The 18540-nt window shown below is 36.6% G+C and overlaps 1 protein-coding gene across 1 annotated transcript in view; it reads right to left on the bottom strand.

Moving 5' to 3' along the window:
- MUC19 (mucin 19, oligomeric) overlaps positions 1-18540 on the bottom strand; it is a 189176-nt gene that overhangs the window by 104161 nt on the left and 66475 nt on the right. The window contains 10 exon segments of the mRNA XM_050749984.1: positions 198-299; positions 1761-1859; positions 9553-9618; positions 10008-10142; positions 10383-10457; positions 11096-11173; positions 11391-11474; positions 12135-12200; positions 15292-15390; positions 16911-16949. Of these exon segments, the coding sequence (XP_050605941.1) occupies positions 198-299; positions 1761-1859; positions 9553-9618; positions 10008-10142; positions 10383-10457; positions 11096-11173; positions 11391-11474; positions 12135-12200; positions 15292-15390; positions 16911-16949 (843 nt within the window).

Raw genomic sequence — 18540 nt, 5'->3', positions numbered from 1 at the left:
GCAAATATACTGGTCCCTACTCCATGCTGATAGCACAGAACTGAGATTTCTAAAGTATAGTGGATTAACGGCATCTTCTCTACGCTTTCCCTTTGTTCTGACATTTAATGTCGGTTATAGCCTGACCAATAGTCCACATCACACACTGCTGAGGAAGGTAGGATTGAGAACTGTTAAGGAGTCACGTCCAGACTTGCCTGATTTTCCAAAACTGGTGGCCCCAGTGCCTGCTTCCCCAGGGGTGCTGCTACCTGGAGCTCCAGGAGTTGCTCCAGGTGATACCACAGGTGGGCCTGAGACTTTCAGAGAAAACAAACAGTTTAAGAAACTCACTTTTATTCAATCACTGTGACCTGAAACAACTTGGAAATCTCTTCCAGCATATTTATACTCATAATATTTACACAGTTTAGTGATATTAGGACTTCTTGCTCAGGAAGGGTATACATGTTAATCTGATAAGGCACTATTACACCATCACAATCCTTGTTTGCCTTTGACACTGAATGTGCCTCTTTCTAGAATTACCTACAAGTTATAATTCCAGAGTAAATTCTTCTCCAAACTGCACCATTTACCCATTGCTATATTCCTTAACTTTTTGCTTTTTGCATGTGTTTAAATATTACTTTCTTCTAAAAAATTCTAAGCTTTGTAAGTATAAGAGCATCTTCTGGTACCTAACACATTACTAAGCTCTCAATAAATATTGTCTCGTCAAAATACAATGGCTTGTGTTAAGGTAGGCAGATAGCCAGAAACGAGCAGGCAAGGGAACCCCCTGGGAAAACAAGTCCTGGAGATGCTGTCACCTCATAGTCAGTGCCACCCATTGACAGGCAGCAAAAAGACAACAGCTACACTGGCTACTTCTGGCCTTGTGGTTGAGCTCCTCTTGCCTTGAAGGGGACTTACCAGGCCCTAGCTGGAGATAATCAGGTTAGGGATTTTCCCTCCTGACGAGCACACACACTCCTCCAAAAAATTGTCCTGGAGTAGACTTTTGCTCATTATAATAGTAAAAAGCACATCCCTGGGTGGAGATTTTAAATGCTAATGAGACATGCAGTGTGTGTACTGGCATGTACAACAACAGAGCATGGGCACCGAAAAGGACATCTTGAAACATGCATGCAAGTAACACCCCCCTCACGCCCCTTCATGAATAATCAGGTAAGATTCTCATAAAAGCAGTCCCCCAGCACTAGCTGCTGCTGGCTCATTCTTTCAAGCAGTCCACTCTGTCTTGTGTTTCAGAGTGCACTACATATTTAAATAAACCCTGCTACTACTATTTTTTCAACCCCACAAGCTCAGAACTGTTTTCCACTCCTCTCTAAGAATGTACTGCATCAGGATTCCCGCACTTTCCGGTAACATTTGCATGTATCTGTTTACAAGTACTAAATTCTTCATAATCTCTTGATAAATTAAATTTTGATACCAGAGCTCACACTTCTGCTAATTAAACATAACTTTAGATATAAATAATATTTCAAATGCGACTTCACAGGAGGCTAAAGAGGTTGTGGTATCTGATCTTCCAATTGTGTCCAATTTGAAAAATAACGAGGTTCTGCCTATAGATTGCTGCAAATGCTTTTTGACAAAAGTTCATTATTAAACTTATTATTGCTAGAATTTTCCTCATTCTCTTATAATTAACTTGTTTTTTAAAAACTCACTTGGACTTGCACTAATTATATATAAGACCTTTGTGTTTGACCATTGCTCTGACAACAAGATGTGCTTTGTCTTACCTGCTGTGTTTCCAGGACCAGTGGCCCTAGTACCTGATGTTCCAGCTGTGTTTCCACTGCCTGCTCTGGTGGCGGCTTCCACGGACCCTTCTGTTGAACCTGGTCAACATACAAAGGCAGCTAGGATTACATTAATTTCCAAAGTTTCTAGGAAATTAAGGCAATTGTTAAATATTCTTAGACATCCCCATTATTCATCCTTTTGTCTGAGTATTTCAATAGCCTTGTTTCTGATCAATGCAATTGATTTGAATGAATAAGCTTCTGTGATTATTTAGCTATTTACTCAATACGAAATCCCAACTCACTGCCTGGCATCCCAGTCATTCTTCCTGCCAGTGTAGTCAATTCACCCGATATTCTGGTTGTTCCTGTTTTGTTTTGTTTTGTTTTGCTTTGTTTTGTTTTGAAGAAGAGGGAGGATGAGGAGGAAGAGAAGGAGGAGAAAGAGGAGGATAAAAGTAATATGAAAAAATTTTTAAACTCAACTTCATGATTTATGAATGATGTTTCTATGGCTGCTTCCACCACCCAAATTCATGTCTTCCTTCCTCCTACCTAAAATATTGCAATTGTTTCCTCTTTACCCAATTAACAGGTCAATATTCTTCATCACAAATACCTTCTCTGCTTAAGAATATGGAATGTAGTAATTCTTCAACATTAATGTGTGTAAGAATCATCTGGTGAGCCTATTAAAAATGTAAATTCCCTATCTCTCCCAGCAGAAATTCTAATTCTATTTTATAACATTGAAAAGGTTGGTCTTGTATTGCAATTAAACTCTTATATTCATTTTCAGTTCGCAGAGCATCCAGAGGATAAAAGAATAAGTTAATTGACATCATGGATACGAGCTAAATTTAGAATATCTAGAAAGGGATATAAGAACTTGATTCGTTTCAGGTTCATCATTTTGGGCAGGAATAATTTCTAGGATCACAAAAGGAGACACATAACATCAAGCCCCCACTATCAGGGATGCTATGTTTGATCAGTAGGTTTAGGTGGTGACAGCCAGAACTCTCCAGTATAAAGCATTTTTCGATTCTGCAATTAGCAAGTAATCTGTTGGGTGATACTTTGACATCAGGCAAACATCCAAGTCCTAGTCAACCTTTCACCCAATGTTTTCAGCATTTATTTATGCTCCTTGTCTATTTTATTCAGGGTTTCAAAACAGCAATTTTTCCAATTGTGTCTTTTTTCAACATTTATTAGTTGGAATTTTTCTTTAAATAGATTTCTCAGATCAACTGGAACTATTTGAATATCTTGATCCATAGTTTCTAATAAAAATAGGTGATAATTGATTAATTTTTCTCTTTAATTACCAATCTCCAGAATAAGGACTCGACATGATAGTCACCACCAACATTATCAAATGTTGCTGTGGTGGTTTCTTTTTATTAATTATCATTGGGGGTATGTATGTTTCAATATTATCAACAGGTCTCAATCTATTACAAATAATTATTTTTTCAGTGCTCAAAATTCTCCAAATTTGGTCAACAAAAACTCATGCAGTTTAGTGCCCTTGTCATTTAGGCAGAGCTCCCTTAGTCCTTGAATGCTTCCTCATTTTCTGACTCAAGAAGTCCCAAGCCTACCTTGTACTTTTCTTGTCCAAGACCTGGAATTAACCATTTTTCCAAGCAAGAGTGAACACAGAAATTTATGACTGCAAACTAGCTGACAAGGGGTGCACACTACTGTTAGGGTACCACTGCTTTTAGGCCATTTCAGTGGCCAGAGGTGGAAGATACAAAGATTAATAAATATATAGATAATAAATGTATTATATTGGAAGACATATATTTCCATATGTTAGAAGTATATATATTTATACCTATATTTAAGTATATCACACATATTTGTGATGTTTGTATATATTTCTAGTATACAAAAATATACATTTTCTATATATATCATATATTTAGATTTATATAAATGATATATAGATCGTAAGTTTATATTTCCCACTCAAATGGAACATTACAGAAATGTACTTATTATTTGATCTCTTTTTTTCTTTTTTTTTTTTTTTTGAGACAGGATCTCACTCCTTCTCCCAAGGTGGAGTGCAGTGGTGCAATCACTGCTCATTACAGCCTCGACTTCTGGGCTCAGGTGATTTTCCACTTCAACCTCCCAAGTAGCTAGGATACAGGCATGTGCCACCATGTGTAGTTAATCTTTTGTATTTTTTATTTTGTAGAGATGGGGGTCTCACTATGTTGCCCAGGCTGCTCTTAAGCTCCAGGGCTCAAGCAGTCTGCTGGCCTCAGCCTCCCAAAGTACTGGGATCACAGGCGTGAGCACTTTGTCCAGCCCTGATTTAATTATTGTATTTCTTTTCTCTTACATTTAAAATCTTGATTTCTAATAACACTTATATAACTACTAATTGTTTTATTCTGTAATATATAAAAAACCATTTCAAAGTGAGAACACTCATATAACTACTGAGAAGAAAATTACTGAATGAAGTTTAAAATTTCCTAGCAGTCTTTTTGCCATTAAAATACATGACACTAGCATATACTGTCTGATTACTGTGTTTTAAAGTCATGTGAAATAATTATTTTCTCCATGTGATTATAATTTGATATTCAATTAGGTTCACTTGTTTTGGTTGGTTTTCAGTTTTAGGGTTTGCTTTTTTTATTTTGATTTAATTGTGTTTTTAAAAATACATATGACATTTTCCTTTTCAAAAGCCAAAATTCTATCTAAAAGAATACTCTGAGAACTCAAAATTCTGCTGTTTTGGTTTATTCCCTATAAGTAATGACTTTCACTAGTTTTTAGTTTATCTTCTGTGTTTTTTGTATGCATATTTGCATATGTATATATAATTCATATCCTTACAAAACATATATACATATATGTACACATACATACACACACCCCTCTTTTTTCATAAAGGTATAAATGGTATATACAATTCTGATTTCTTTTTTTCCTTTACAATAAATTCTGGAAATAACTAGATCAGTACATAGAGATCTTTCTCACTCTTCTATTACGATGGCCTAGTGCTGCTTTTTGTCATCTTTTATTCAATGTGTATTTGATGAGTTGTTTCCAGGCTCTTTCTATTAAAAAAATGCCAGTATGAAAAGTTTATGTATGTTATTTTATATTTTGGTTGCCTAGCTTCAGGAGTACTAAAAGTGGGATTTCTGGGTCAAAGGATAAACAAGTCTGTAATTTTGTTAGATTTTGCCAAGTTACCCTCGTTGGAGCTGTAACATTTTGTGCTCCCACCAGCAGTGCGCAGAGCACCACCTGTTTCTTTCCAGAACTGTCAACAGGGCTGTTGTCACACTTTTGGATTTCTGCCAATCTAAAAAGTGAGAAATGGTATCTCAGTGTAGTTTTGGTTTACATTTTTCTTGTGTGAAGTTGATCATTTTCTCAGAGGGTTAAGAATCACTTATAGAGCACTTTGGGAGGCCGAGACGGGTGGATCACGAGGTCAGGAGATCGAGACCATCCTGGCTAACACAGTGAAACCCCATCTCTACTAAAAATACAAAAAAAACTTAGCCGGGGGAGGTGGCAGGCGCCTGTAGTCCCAGCTACTCGGGAGGCTGAGGCAGGAGAATGGCGTGAACCCGGGAGGCGGAGCTTGCAGTGAGCTGAGATCCGGCCACTGCACTCCAGCCTGGGTGACAGAGCGAGACTCCGTCTCAAAAAAAAAAAAAAAAAAAAAAAAAAAAAAAAAAAAGAATCACTTATAGTTCTTGTTCTCTGTAATTGAATTCGCATCTTCTATTATTCTAGTTTTTGATTTGCTTTATGCACTTTTTCCCTTTGCTGATTTTGCTTGACAATAAATCACAGCCATGAGTATGATTCTATGTTGAGTCTTGTGAGTCCTTCTAGCGAGTCCCAAAACTTGAAGGGGTCTTGTGCACACTGATACATATTGCCTTTCCATTTGGTCAAAACTGCTTTTGTGTCTTTAAGTAGAGTTTTAATGTTTTCCTCATGTAAGTTTTATCTTGTTTGGATTATTCCAGGTAATTTATCTTATTTGTTGTTTATATAAATTGGACTTTGCCCTTCAAATATATATTTTAACTTGTTATTTGTATTTATGTAGACTTAATTTTTATAGATTAATCTTGTGTCTTGGTACCTTATTAAATTATCTTACTGCTTATAGCTTTTCCATTGATTCTCTAGGGTTCTGCAGGTACACTATTATGCCATCTGTCAATAGAAATAGTTTAATATTTTCTGTTTCAAATTCTATGCTTTCAATTCCTACATAATTCAATTTATTAATAACCAGAAAATATTAAATAGTAGTATGATTGTATGTCTCTTTATCTTGTTCCTGAAGATAGTGGAATAAGTTTAGAAATTCCTTATTAAGATGCTACATGTGTGGCTGAGGTATATGTACTTTACATTTATTTATTTATTTATTTATTTATTTATTTATTTATTTATTTTTGTGAGACGGAGTCTCGCTCTGTTGCCCAGGCTGGAGTGCAGTGGTGCGATCTCGGCTCACTGCAACCTCCGTCTCCCAGGTTCAAGCAATTCTCCTGCCTGAGCCTCCCGAGTAGCTGGGATTACAGGCGCCTGCCACCACACCTAACTAATTTTCATATTTTTAGTAGAGACGGGGTTTTGCCATGTTGGCCAGGCTGGTTTCAAACTCCTGACCTCGGGTGATCTGCCTGCCTCGGCCTCCCAAAGTGCTTACAGGCATGAGCCACCAAGTCTGGCCCTGTTTTAAGGAAATATCCATTCATTCCTATTATTTTAAGTGGTCTTTTTTCCCATCAGAAATGATTAGGCAATGTTTATCAAATACCATTTTAGCTTCTGTGGGTTTTTTTTTCCCCTTAGATCTACTATTAATATTATGAATTACATTAAAAGATGCCTTAATTTTGAAAAAGTCACTAAAAATCAGTATTAATAAAAATAATCGAGCATTAGTTTCTTCCTGATAGCTCATTCTTCCTTTTTTGTAAACTGATGCTTCTTGTACTTAGCTCATGAGATTTAAACAATTCACTTGACTACTTACTACCTGTTATCTATGAGTAAAGCGAGTCCAATTGTTTTTCCGAATACTTTACAGAATTGACTCTTCAGGATTAATTCTTCCAGGTATATGGTAGGTTCTTTCACTACATAGATTTAGGGTTTTTTTCTAAATTAAGACTATTTTTCCTTATTTATAATTTTAAATATTAGCTCTGCTTCATTGCTTTTTCCTCTCCAGATATGGCAATAATATGTCTTCGATATTTTTGTTTGTTTCCTAAAACTATATCCTTCTCTAGCCCATTATACCTTTTTTGAAAGTATCTGCAATATTTCAGGGGTAGGGTACCTCTTCTCCGTTCTATCCTCTAATAGCCTTGCTGTATTTTCAGTGTTATTTATTCTCAGTGGAGCAATTTGCTATTTGGTCTTTTGAGATAATTTTTCTTTTTCTTCCATTTTCTCCTGGGTTTTCACCAATTCCAATGTAACATTCCTGCTGTTTATCTATTTCCACTCTTAATTTTTAATCTATAATTTTGATGTCTCTTTGTAGCTGCAGTTGTTTCCTTAGTTGTTTTTTGTTTGTTTGTTTGTTTTTTTTTTTTTTGAGACGAAGTCTCACTCTGTCGCCCAGGCTGGAGTGCAGTGGCGCGATCTCCGCTCACTGCAAGCCCCGCCGCCTCCCGGGTTAACGCCATTCGCCTGCCTCAGCCGCCCTAGAAGTTGGGACTACAGGCGCCCGCCACCATTCCCGGCTAATTTTTTTGTATTTTCAGTAGAGACGGGGTTTCACCGTGTTCGCCAGGATGGTCTCGATCTCCTGACCTCGTGATCCGCCCGCCTCGGCCTCCCAAAGTGCTGGGATTACAGGCGTGAGCAACCACGCCCGGCCAGTTGTTTTATGTTGTTATGTTTTTGTATTCTTTAGCTTCATGACTAGATTTTTACAATTTGCTTGCTACTGCTGCAAAGTTTTTGAAAATGTATACAAAGGAATAACTGTGTATCAATATTGGAATTTCTTTTTTTTTCTTTATTATTATTATTTTTTTCAATGTTTTGTGGGCCAGTAATAGTAGGAGATTCTATGCAGGGGGCAGCAGAGAGGCTTCCATATGCTTCCCAGATTCCTCAGATAAAGGGCTCCCCTCTTATGTTCTTACAGTGAGGAAGCTTTGTTTATAAGTGGCACTTTTTCCTTGTCTGTCTTCTGATGCTTTCATTATTATCCTGTTTTACTGAGACCTTTATTTTCACATACTTATTTTTTTCCTTTGACACCCAGGTTCCAAGGGTTGCTCCCCCTTCCAAAAACTTCCATGCACTCTCCAATACTCTTTCAACTCCATTCATGAGGGCTCTCTGACCTGCCAGGTCCCAGATTTTCTCTCAGCATTTTCCACTCAAGTTGGGGATCTTTCCTTTTGAGGCTCAACTCTACTTGATTGAACCACTAGAATCATAGTGTTCTACCACTCTTAGGACCTCTCTATACTTCTCTATTTTCTATGACGCCCTTACCTATATCTCAGCCCCACGGTGAGCCTCAGAGCCATCATTCCCAGTTTTTGGAGTCTGGCTCTTCTCTGTCTCCACTAAACACCGTAAGTGTGGGCTCTGTTTTGATCTTTATGATTTGAAGAAAGAGGTACCTATAGACTCCAATTTATGCAGCCACCATTTTCCTGTTTTTGTTTTTGTGTTTTTCCATTGGTTTCTTGAGCTTAAATCCTATTCGAATCTACTAGTGTCAGTGCAAATTAAGGATCAGGTTGATACTATGACTAATTAAATTACATTCTGCTTGTGATAAAAGGATTTTTGGTGTGTTTGAATATTTAACCAGGTCATCAGATTATTTACAGCAGAGATACAATATGTAAGAAATTCGGTTAAGGAAGGCTATTCACTGATTCAGCTGTGAACAACTTACTTGCTTCATTTCCAGAGACGAATTTAGGATGAACTATGTGTAATAAATGTTGCTCTCAAGTCCTGCTACTTGAAGACTATAATCATTTATATTGAGAACATGTGTGTAGTAGGTCATATCTGCTTGGCTATATATTATAAAAGAGTGATATATTGCTTTGATTTTGCAATCTCTTAACAGACTGCCTCTGATGTGCATCACATTCTGTTTTAATGCTTATTCAATAGTTAACCTATATTTTATTCTGTACTACTTTTGTGCAGGGGGTTCTGGATTTGAAGAATATTTTGTTTTTAATCCTCCTTCCCCAAAACCTGAATAACTGCTTTTTATTCCCTTGCAGTTAAATAGATTCTTAAAATTTCACTCAGCTTCCTTGTATTTTGAGTTTTTGTTCAAGTTGGGGCATATAGACATAGCTCGTAGTGCACTGATTATATTATTTTCAAAATAGAATAATTCCATTGTTTTAAACAAATTAATCAGTCACTTTACTAGAGTTGACTCTCAAGTCTTACTCCAATGCGTGTTATTGAACAATTCCTCCACTTTGATTATCTTTTGCCTTTGTGTGTATTATAAATATTAATTTCTTTTGCTCAGAAATGAAGTTCTATGAGAACAAATGCCTTACTCTACTCCTCTTTTATGTTGTCTGTATCCCCCAGGATGATATTGAACACACAACAAATATTTCTCGATTTATTTCTGATCTTCTGCAGTTTTGACATTACACAAATAATAATTAAATTCCCCAGGCAACCTTGTCTCTGACAACATTTTAAGTAAAAAAAAATTATACTTCTACTGTCTGGATTTATTCTAATTATGCTCTTTCCATACCCGATGCTCCAGAAGTGTTTTCACCAGCAGCTCCAGTGGTGGCTACATTTCCCCCTTCAGTTGTTCCTAATTGAAAAGAGCAACAGTGCTCAGTCTGCATCAGAGTTTTCAAAATCACGAAATAAAAATACAGGACACCCAGTTAAATATGAATCCCAGACAAACAATCAACACTGTGTTTTGATCATTGCATGGGACATACTCATCCAAAAAAAAAAGAAAATTGTTCCTGATTTGTGTGAAATTCAAATTAACTGGTATCCTATATTTTCTCTGGCAAGCCTAGTCTACATAAATGGTTATAATGAAGTACTCTTCGAACAAATTTCAGGGTTTCTTTAAAGAGGTAGGGGGTCTACTTAAACTATCCATGATCATTTGTTGTAAAATTAGATCCCTTCTAAATTCGCTTAAATTTATAAGAATTTGAGGTTCCAACTAGGTTTGTGACTCACCACCACTAAAGTGACCAGGTGAGCCTGGGCTTGGCCTGGTGAGTTTCCCAGGTAAGCTGGAACCAGTGAAAGATGTTCTCGCTGTGATTTCACTGTCAGATCCAGCGGTAGATCCAAGAGGCTGTCCTGTTCCACCTGGCAAACACAGTGTTGGGAGAGCACATATATTATTGTGACAACCCAGTGCCATAGCAGTTTTGAAGGAAATACTTGGAGAAAACCTAAATTAAAACTTTTCTTGAAAATGTTAATAACTTAGATACCTTTCTATCTTCTGTTGGATGGCATTTATACTTAGTGAAATTTGCAGAGGTCTGATGAAAGATTGTCCTTTTCACCAAAAGCCATGGCCTCGGAATGACATCCTCTACTCACCTGACACACCTTCAGATGATGTCGCTTCACTGCTTGTGGCTCTAGTTTTTCCACCTACTGAGGGTCCAGTAGTTCCTTTCAAAATAGACAATAAATATGTATCGTGATCTTTGATTTAGCAGAACAGAGGGTGCTACTCTCTGCTTTCAAAATATCTTTTGTTTACACTTCTTCATTTCCAGGAATGGTTCACTCTTTCCAAAAATTCATTATGAGAATCATATACAATTGTTGGCATCCCTGAGAGTGCTTATTTACCTCTTCCTTGTAAATAAGCTTGTTTATTATTTACTTGTTTAATATTCAGATATTTGAACCTAGTGGTTCTCAACCCAGGTTGCATGTGGGACCCGTGAGGCTTTTTAAAAATACTTAATGCCTGGTCCCTTCTTCCAGGGACAGATTCAATTAGTCTGTGATGGATTCTTCAATATGTATTTTCAAACATTTATCTAGTTGATTCTAATTTGTAGTTAGGATTGCAAACTATGACCCTAGCCCCACTCCAGACTCACAGACTCAGAAGTTCCAGAACAGGAACCTCTGTCTGAATCTGTATGGCCGATTACTACCTGCAATACCGGTGGTCAGTAACTGGGCTTCCTAACTCCAGTTCTTTTCGTTCTTTACAGCACTACTAAATAGAGAAAATGTGGAGATCCACACGCTCCATTTTACTCCTGCATACTCACTGACTTTTCCCTTTTACTTACCTGATTTGCTGCTTTCAGAGGTTGTGACTGAGGCTTCAGGGCTGGCAGTGGTGGAGCCTGCAGAAACTCCTGTGCTTCCTGAAACCAAGAGAGGAGCAGGTATATATGTTATTACTTCTGTTACTATGACTACTTGGAAGGTTCCAGACAAAGGAAGTGAAAGAAACTATCCCTCCAACTTTCCTCAGCCCTGCATCCTAATACTAGTTCTAGCCTGAATTTACAGAGCATCACTTAGTGTAGGAGGTATGGTTGGGAACTTCTGAGACATCATGTCCAGCTTGGTCAATCTTACCAGAAACTGTGGCTCCAGGGCCTGCTTCCCCCAGGGTACTGCCACCTCCGACTACAGGGGTTGCTCCAGATACCCGCAGTGTGCCTAATTTTTTATCATGGAAAAAAACAATGTCTGCTAAGAAAGTTAAATCCTTATAAAAGTGACCTAAAATATACATTTTTTTTCTTTAAAAAATGAATCTATCTCATATAAATACACACTTTTTTCTTTAAAAAAATGAATCTATCTCATAAATGTCATGACAAGTTCTTGTTCAAGGTAAATCAAATAAATCAGGAAACTCTGATATTGTACTGATTACAATAAAGGAGTTTTTCTTCGTAAAATAGAGTAATCGTGCAGATAATTCACTGTTCAACACTGAATAGTTCAACATTGAATTATCTTGTCTCTTCTTACTAGAATTGCCTTATGCTCCAGCATGCACCTTTTATTTGCTTGATTAACTCCTGCCTTTCTTAGTCTTTATCATCTATGTCTGTAGGAATATTTATTCCTTCCTCTCCAAAGTGAAGTAGAGTGAGAACAAGTATATGGCCCTATTCTTTTCCTGTATCCCACAGAGCATCTATCACAGTATTAGGTATACAGCATATGCTTGTTGGTATAGTTCTGATCTTCTGCACACACAGCCTTACGTAATGTTTGGATTCCCCAACAAACCTTGTTTCTGACTAAATTTTGAGCAGAAAGCTCACGTGTCCACAGGACAGCATCATGATGTTTTTGCTCTTCCAGTACCTGCTCTCTCAGATGTATTTTCACCAGCAGCTCCAGTGGTGGCTGCATCCACTCCTCCAGTTCTTCCTACTCGGAAGAATAATGGTGCTTAATGTATATGGATAGTTACCAAAAAAATTATTTCAGGATATTCAGTTTCATGTTGTTTTCCTAAAATATTGCCCTTGGTTATATTTACTTAATCTCATTATCGTATTCTGGGGTCTTGGCAAAGCTTGTGTTGGACCCCAATTACAGTCCCCAAAAGAGTCTTTGTCTTGCCTGCTGGGTTCCCAGGGCTGGTGGCCCCACTGCCTGATGCTCCCGGTGTGCTTCCCCTGCCTGCTCCTGTGGTTGCGCCCAGGAATCCTCCAGTCGTACCTAACAAACACAGTAGCAGTAATTTCAACATATGATGCTTCTAAAGGAAAAGACTGGGAGATTCTAGTCACATTTCAAGCTTCTTGAGCAGCTTACATGTTTTGATTATGCCCATATATCAGGCGCTAAAGCATGTTTTGACTACGCCCATTTAACAGGAGCTAAAGCACATGTCCTAACTTGCCTGATTGTCCAGGGCTTGCAGCTCCTTTGCTTGGTTCCCTGGGTGTGGGCAGGAAGGCCTCCGGTTACTTTTGATTAAAAAAAAAAAAAAAAGTATTTAAAAAAATGCCCTCGCCGGGCATGGTGGCTCATGCCTGTAATCCCAGCACTTTTGGAGGCAGAGGCGGGTAGATCACCTGAGGTCAGGAGTTCGAGACCAGCCTGGCAAACATGGCAAAACCCTGTCTCTATTAAAAATACAAAAATTAACCAGGCCTGGTGGCAGGTGCCTGTAATCCCAGCTACTCGGGAGTCTGAAGCAGGAAAATCGCTTGAACCCAGGAGGCAGAGGTAGCAGTGAACTGAGATCGCACCACTACACTCCAGTCTGGGCAACAAGAATGAAACTCCATCTCAAAAAAAAAAAAAAAAAAAAAAAAAAAAAAAAAAAAAAAAAAACGCCCTACACATAAACCAACTCATTTACTCTTATTAAATTCCTCTGAAACAAGTCATATTATTATTCTTATTTATTAGATGTGATTAAATGACTTGCTCCAGGTCACCAAGTTGGTCGTCAGCAGATCCAGGAGCCAAATTCAAGCAGTCTAACTACAGTTAATACTCTAACCTGTGTTTCTCAAACAATATGTAGCAAAAGATCAATTTTGTAAAATTTCCAAACTATGCTAGATTAATACTTTGAAAAAGGCCATAAAATAGAGAAATGAAATTTTTAAAAGTAAAACCTTACAAAACACAAGTCTTTATTTAATAGACATAAAAATCATCCTGTGAAATTGCTATGTTTTTAAATACTTACTCTCTGTTTTAGTTCTTAATACATCAAAAACTGGTAACAGTCTGGCGAGTATCCATCTGTCGACCAAACTTTGAGTAGCCCTGCTCAAAATCCTTATACATACTGCCTCATAACCAAAAGAGATAGCTGATTGGCTTATCATTATTATCCAAGTAATTTCCATGCAGGTTTTAAGAAATGTAAGCAAATGGTCATCACTCTAAAATTTAAGTTTACTGACCTGATTGGAACCAACCACTTTCTTAATTTGTGCTATTGTACATTGATTATATCCTTTAAACCATTAATTTCTATGTAAACTATATCTTATTCCATAAAGTGTTTAAGTTATAATGTTTAAATCAGGAAAATTGCTAGGGGATAGTAACTGTAGAAAAAATAAAATTAGGCCATGGATTAGTTAGCAAGTGCATAAAGAGAAATAGTTCCATGTATACACTAAAGAAATGGCTTTTAACCCAGTATATATGTAAAGAAGTTTTGATTTATCTTAAAAGCAATCAGAACAATTGAAGAATTGTAAGTAGTGGAGTGACATGATGATAGTTGAGATTTTGGAAGTCCATTCTGCCATGGTATTGACTGCAGCGTGGATTGGGAGGGAAGTGAGGAAGGAGTGGAAATGTTAGAGCAGTAGTTTTCCACTTTGATGAGCATCAGATGCATGGGCTTGCTAGTAAAATGCTGGGCTCCACTCCAATAGCTTCTGATTTTAGGCAGGTGGGCCCAGACATTTACATTTCTAACAAGTTCCCAGAAGATGCTGATGCTGCTGTTCCAGAAACCACACTTTAAACACCATTGTGTTGGAGGAAGGTGAGCAAGGTGGAGGCTAGGTGGAAAATGTTTAACACCTGAACAAAAGCAGAGGCAAATTGATGCAGAGAAGAAACTTAAGAGATACTTGAAATTAGTAGCTGATAGCATGGTGGACAGGGGTGAACTTACGCTTTTTTGTTTTCTATCAAAATGATGTCTCGTTAAGGAAACCAATAATATTTTATTCATGAAACCAACAGTAGTTAAAATTCAGTCAATGATATGTAGGGCAAGCATATTCTCATTGGCTTTTGTTGGATCTACGTTTTTATACACACACAGAGCTGTGGAGCTAGCTATTCCACACCAGACTTAGGATTATGTGTTCTAATCCTGCCTCTTCCAGCTTGGAGACCTTTTATTATTTTCTCACCTAATGGGAATAACGACAGATAACTACCATGGTGTAATTGTTGATTAAATTACATACTATCTATTTGTAGACAATTCAGAAATATTCCTGTGCCATAGAAACGTATCATTAGTATTTTATTAAATATTAATCATTGAATTTTTCCCCGAGGTCATTTAGCTGACTTCAATATCTCTGAAGTCAGCTATTGTACTCAGGGTAAAGTTGTTGCCAAGTTGAAACAGAGGATTCCTAGTAGAAATAGGCTGTGGAAGAGACAGCATTTGACTCATTTCTTTGTCTCACCTGTTCTGAAGTCACTTAAATTTCCATGTTCAGCTCCTGTGGTTATACCAGGTAACACTCCAGTTGTCCCTGACAAAGGTAAAGAAAAAACAAATATCTGGCTAAAAAAATGCATAGGCACCACCAACTATCAAGGTCATCAGCACATATAATTTTAACATTATACTTTAAGGAAGCAACTTGTGAAAAGACTAAAGATACGATATTTCAATTACATATAAGGAATAATCACCTAGCTCTAATACTTTTATTTTGCAAAATATTGTTCTGAGTAACATCACCTAAAATGAGTTTCTTAGCTGAGACTGGTATACTTTGTTCTGAATTTAATTTACCTGCCACGCCTGCAGCATCAATGACAGTGGGGCTCACTACTCCTGTCGTGCCTGCATTTCCAGATGTTGAGATGATGGGAACTGAAGTTTCAGTAATGCCTGAGAAAAACATAAAATAAACGTCTCATCTAAAGTCTATTAGGACTTTATCACCATGGAGTGAGTTAACTGTTTAATCAATTTTACCATAGAAAATAGAATCAATAAAGCCAGTGACTTTCTGCCTAGAGTTCCCTAAGAAATTGTTTTAATATCATTGCCTTTTTTTCTTTTTTACAAATACAGCTTTCTGCATCTTGAACTGAGCCACACTAGGTCTTCATATATTTTTCTAAATAAGTGTTTTAAAATAAGCAGAACCTACAGCCACTGTGGAGAAAAGTTTGGAGGTTCCTCAGGAAACTAAAAATTGAGCTACCGTATGATCCAGCAATCCCACTGCTGAGCATATACCCAAAAGAAAGAAAATCAGTGTATCAAAGAGATATCTGCACTCCTACATTTGTGACAGCACCGTTTACAATAGTTAAGATCTGGAAGCAAGCTAAGTGTCCAGCAACAGATGAATGGATAAACGATACATGAAATGGAGTACTATTCAGCCATAAAAAAGAATGGGATCCAGTCATTTGCAAAAACATGGATGGAATGGGAGATCATTATGTTAAGTGAAATAAGCCAGGTACAGAAAGACAAACATCACATGTTCTTATTTTATGGGATCTAAAAAAATCAGATCCATTGAACTCATGAACATAGAATGTAAATGGATGGTTAGCAGAGCTAAGAAGGGTAGTCAGGGGTTAGGGAGAGGTGGGGATGGTTAATGGGTATAAAAACATTTAAAAGAATGAATAATACCTACTATTTGATAGCACAATGGGGTGACTATAGCCAATAATAATTATACATTTTTAAATAACTTAAAGAATATAATTGGATTATTTAGAACACAAAGGGTAAATGCTTAAGGGGATGGATTCCCCATTCTCCATGATGTGCTTATTTCACATTGCATGCCTGTATCAAAACATCTCATGTATGCCATATATGTATATATCTACTATGTATCCACATTTTAAAAAATAATTTTTAAAATTTAAAAATAAAATAAAATAAGCAGATCCTTATGCCTTAATCACTGTGGCCTGGGGCTGATAATAACAATAAAGAAACACTATCATGAAATAGTTAATTGCTACATTTAGGCTTAGAACAGCTAAGAGAGCTGTTATTAGATGTGCACATGTTTAAACTTTAAACATCTAAGACAGTAACGTATGTTATTAGATGTGCAACCCATAGTCTTTAAAAAAATTTAAAGATATTTACTACTGTTGCAGATATTATGTTAATAGTTAATGATAAAGAAGAAAATCAAACTAGAAACCATGTTTCTATAGCCAGTCAATATAGACTGATCAAAAACAAGTAAAATTCAAGGTTTTTAAAGAAAAATTTAAAGTCAGCGGTAAAAACCTAGTAAACTACTTGTTTGAAATATTTTTTCTAAAGCCAAACTGTCCTATACATTCTTTCTTTAAAACCCAAAGTGACTAATAATTTAAACTATTGAATATTTTTATTTAACATATAAAACCAGGAATTAATATACTGGCCTGTAGTAAAAGGCTCGGTGAGAAGACCTAGAGTTGTTCCTGAAAAGGAAAAAAGAAATGATGTGAATTTTTCCAACCTCAAGGAAAAAATACTAGAGAGATTGTTCAGCTGTTGTGTAGTTTTCAATATAGAGTAATTTGTAATATAGTGTTTAGAGTTAATAAAAAATTTGTATTTCATTTTTAAAATAGTGACATACATGGTGTACTTTCCAATGTATACATACACACACATACACATATGCTGAATTCTACTAAATACAAAGTAAATGGAATGTATATCAACAACGGCAATACATCCTCTGATAAGCAGAGGCTGATTCTGCAGTTTATGGTTTCTTCAACTTTTCTCAGCTTCTGGTTGTCTGCAGCTTGGATATTTTTATATTGAGTAACACTTAGTCTATAAGGACTTGGAGGGAAAAGGATAATGTTTACGATTTGACATAGCAGGTTTATAAAAATAAATTTGAATTTACCCTAAACAGCTGTTGTGGATTATCAGTGAACTCCTGAAGGAAAAGGCCATGTTTTACCTTTGTATTCTCAATGTCTGCCCATTGCTAGGGATGTGATAAAAGCTCATCACATGTTTACTGAGGACCTGTGCACTTAAAAATAAGCCTTTATTAATTTGGGGTTTTCATAAATAAAAAAATAGTCAGGCATTTTCTCTATTTCAATGTTAATTTTCATTGAAAATCCATGGAAATCCACTGCTTACTTTATGTAAACAATACTACTTTGCAATTTTATAGTGTTTTGGAACTTCAAAAAAAGAAGGAGAGAAACAAACTTCTCACACAATCTATTTGATCCTCACTCCTCGTCCAGCCACACTTGCCTTTCTATCTTTTCTACCTGCTGTTTGCAGTTCTCTGTACTTGGAACATGGTTCTTTCCTCCTCTTCTCCTACTCGAGCTTTCATTGGTCAGTTCTCAACTCAATCATCTTTTCTTCAGTCCTTCCTGAGCTCCTTGACTGGATTAAATCCCCTGCCTCTCATCCCAGGCCCTTTTAGATACCCCATAGCTCTTGTGTTGATGTAAGTTTCCATTTGTTTTTGTAATTACTTAATTGATATCCACATTCCTGACTAGGCTGTAGGCTTTATAAAGGCAGAAACCATGTAAATTTTAATTCACTTTAGTATCTCCAAGGCCTATAAGAGTGCCTAGCACATAATAAGAGCTTGAGAAATATTTGTCCATAGAATGAATGAATGAATGAATGGAGTAAAAATATTTTACCCATTTTCCTATAAAGAATGGGGCTCAGAAAAGTTGAGTGATTTGTTCAAGATCATACTGCTGGTTAGCGACAAAACTAGGACTCAAATGTAAGTCCCCCAGTATCTAGGACTGTGACCCATACTGCTTTTTATGTTATTCTGCCTGTATGTATAACACATCACCTCCTGCAGTTTTCAAGTTTTCTTAATTACCCATTCACCATGTTAATGGAAATATTAAAAATTAGACTAGAAATTATAGAACACAATATCAAGTAAAGAATAAAATATCCTGTCTCCCTGAATTACTTTACAGAATGTATATTTAAATAAGTATGGTAACTAGTTTCAGAGAAAATTTTTGTGACAGTTATCAAGAGCTGACAAGGTTTAGTTGA

The sequence above is a fragment of the Macaca thibetana genome, chromosome 11 (genome assembly GCF_024542745.1).
Source record: "Macaca thibetana thibetana isolate TM-01 chromosome 11, ASM2454274v1, whole genome shotgun sequence".
Taxonomy (NCBI): domain Eukaryota; kingdom Metazoa; phylum Chordata; class Mammalia; order Primates; family Cercopithecidae; genus Macaca; species Macaca thibetana.
This window is presented reverse-complemented; position numbering and strand designations above follow the sequence as displayed.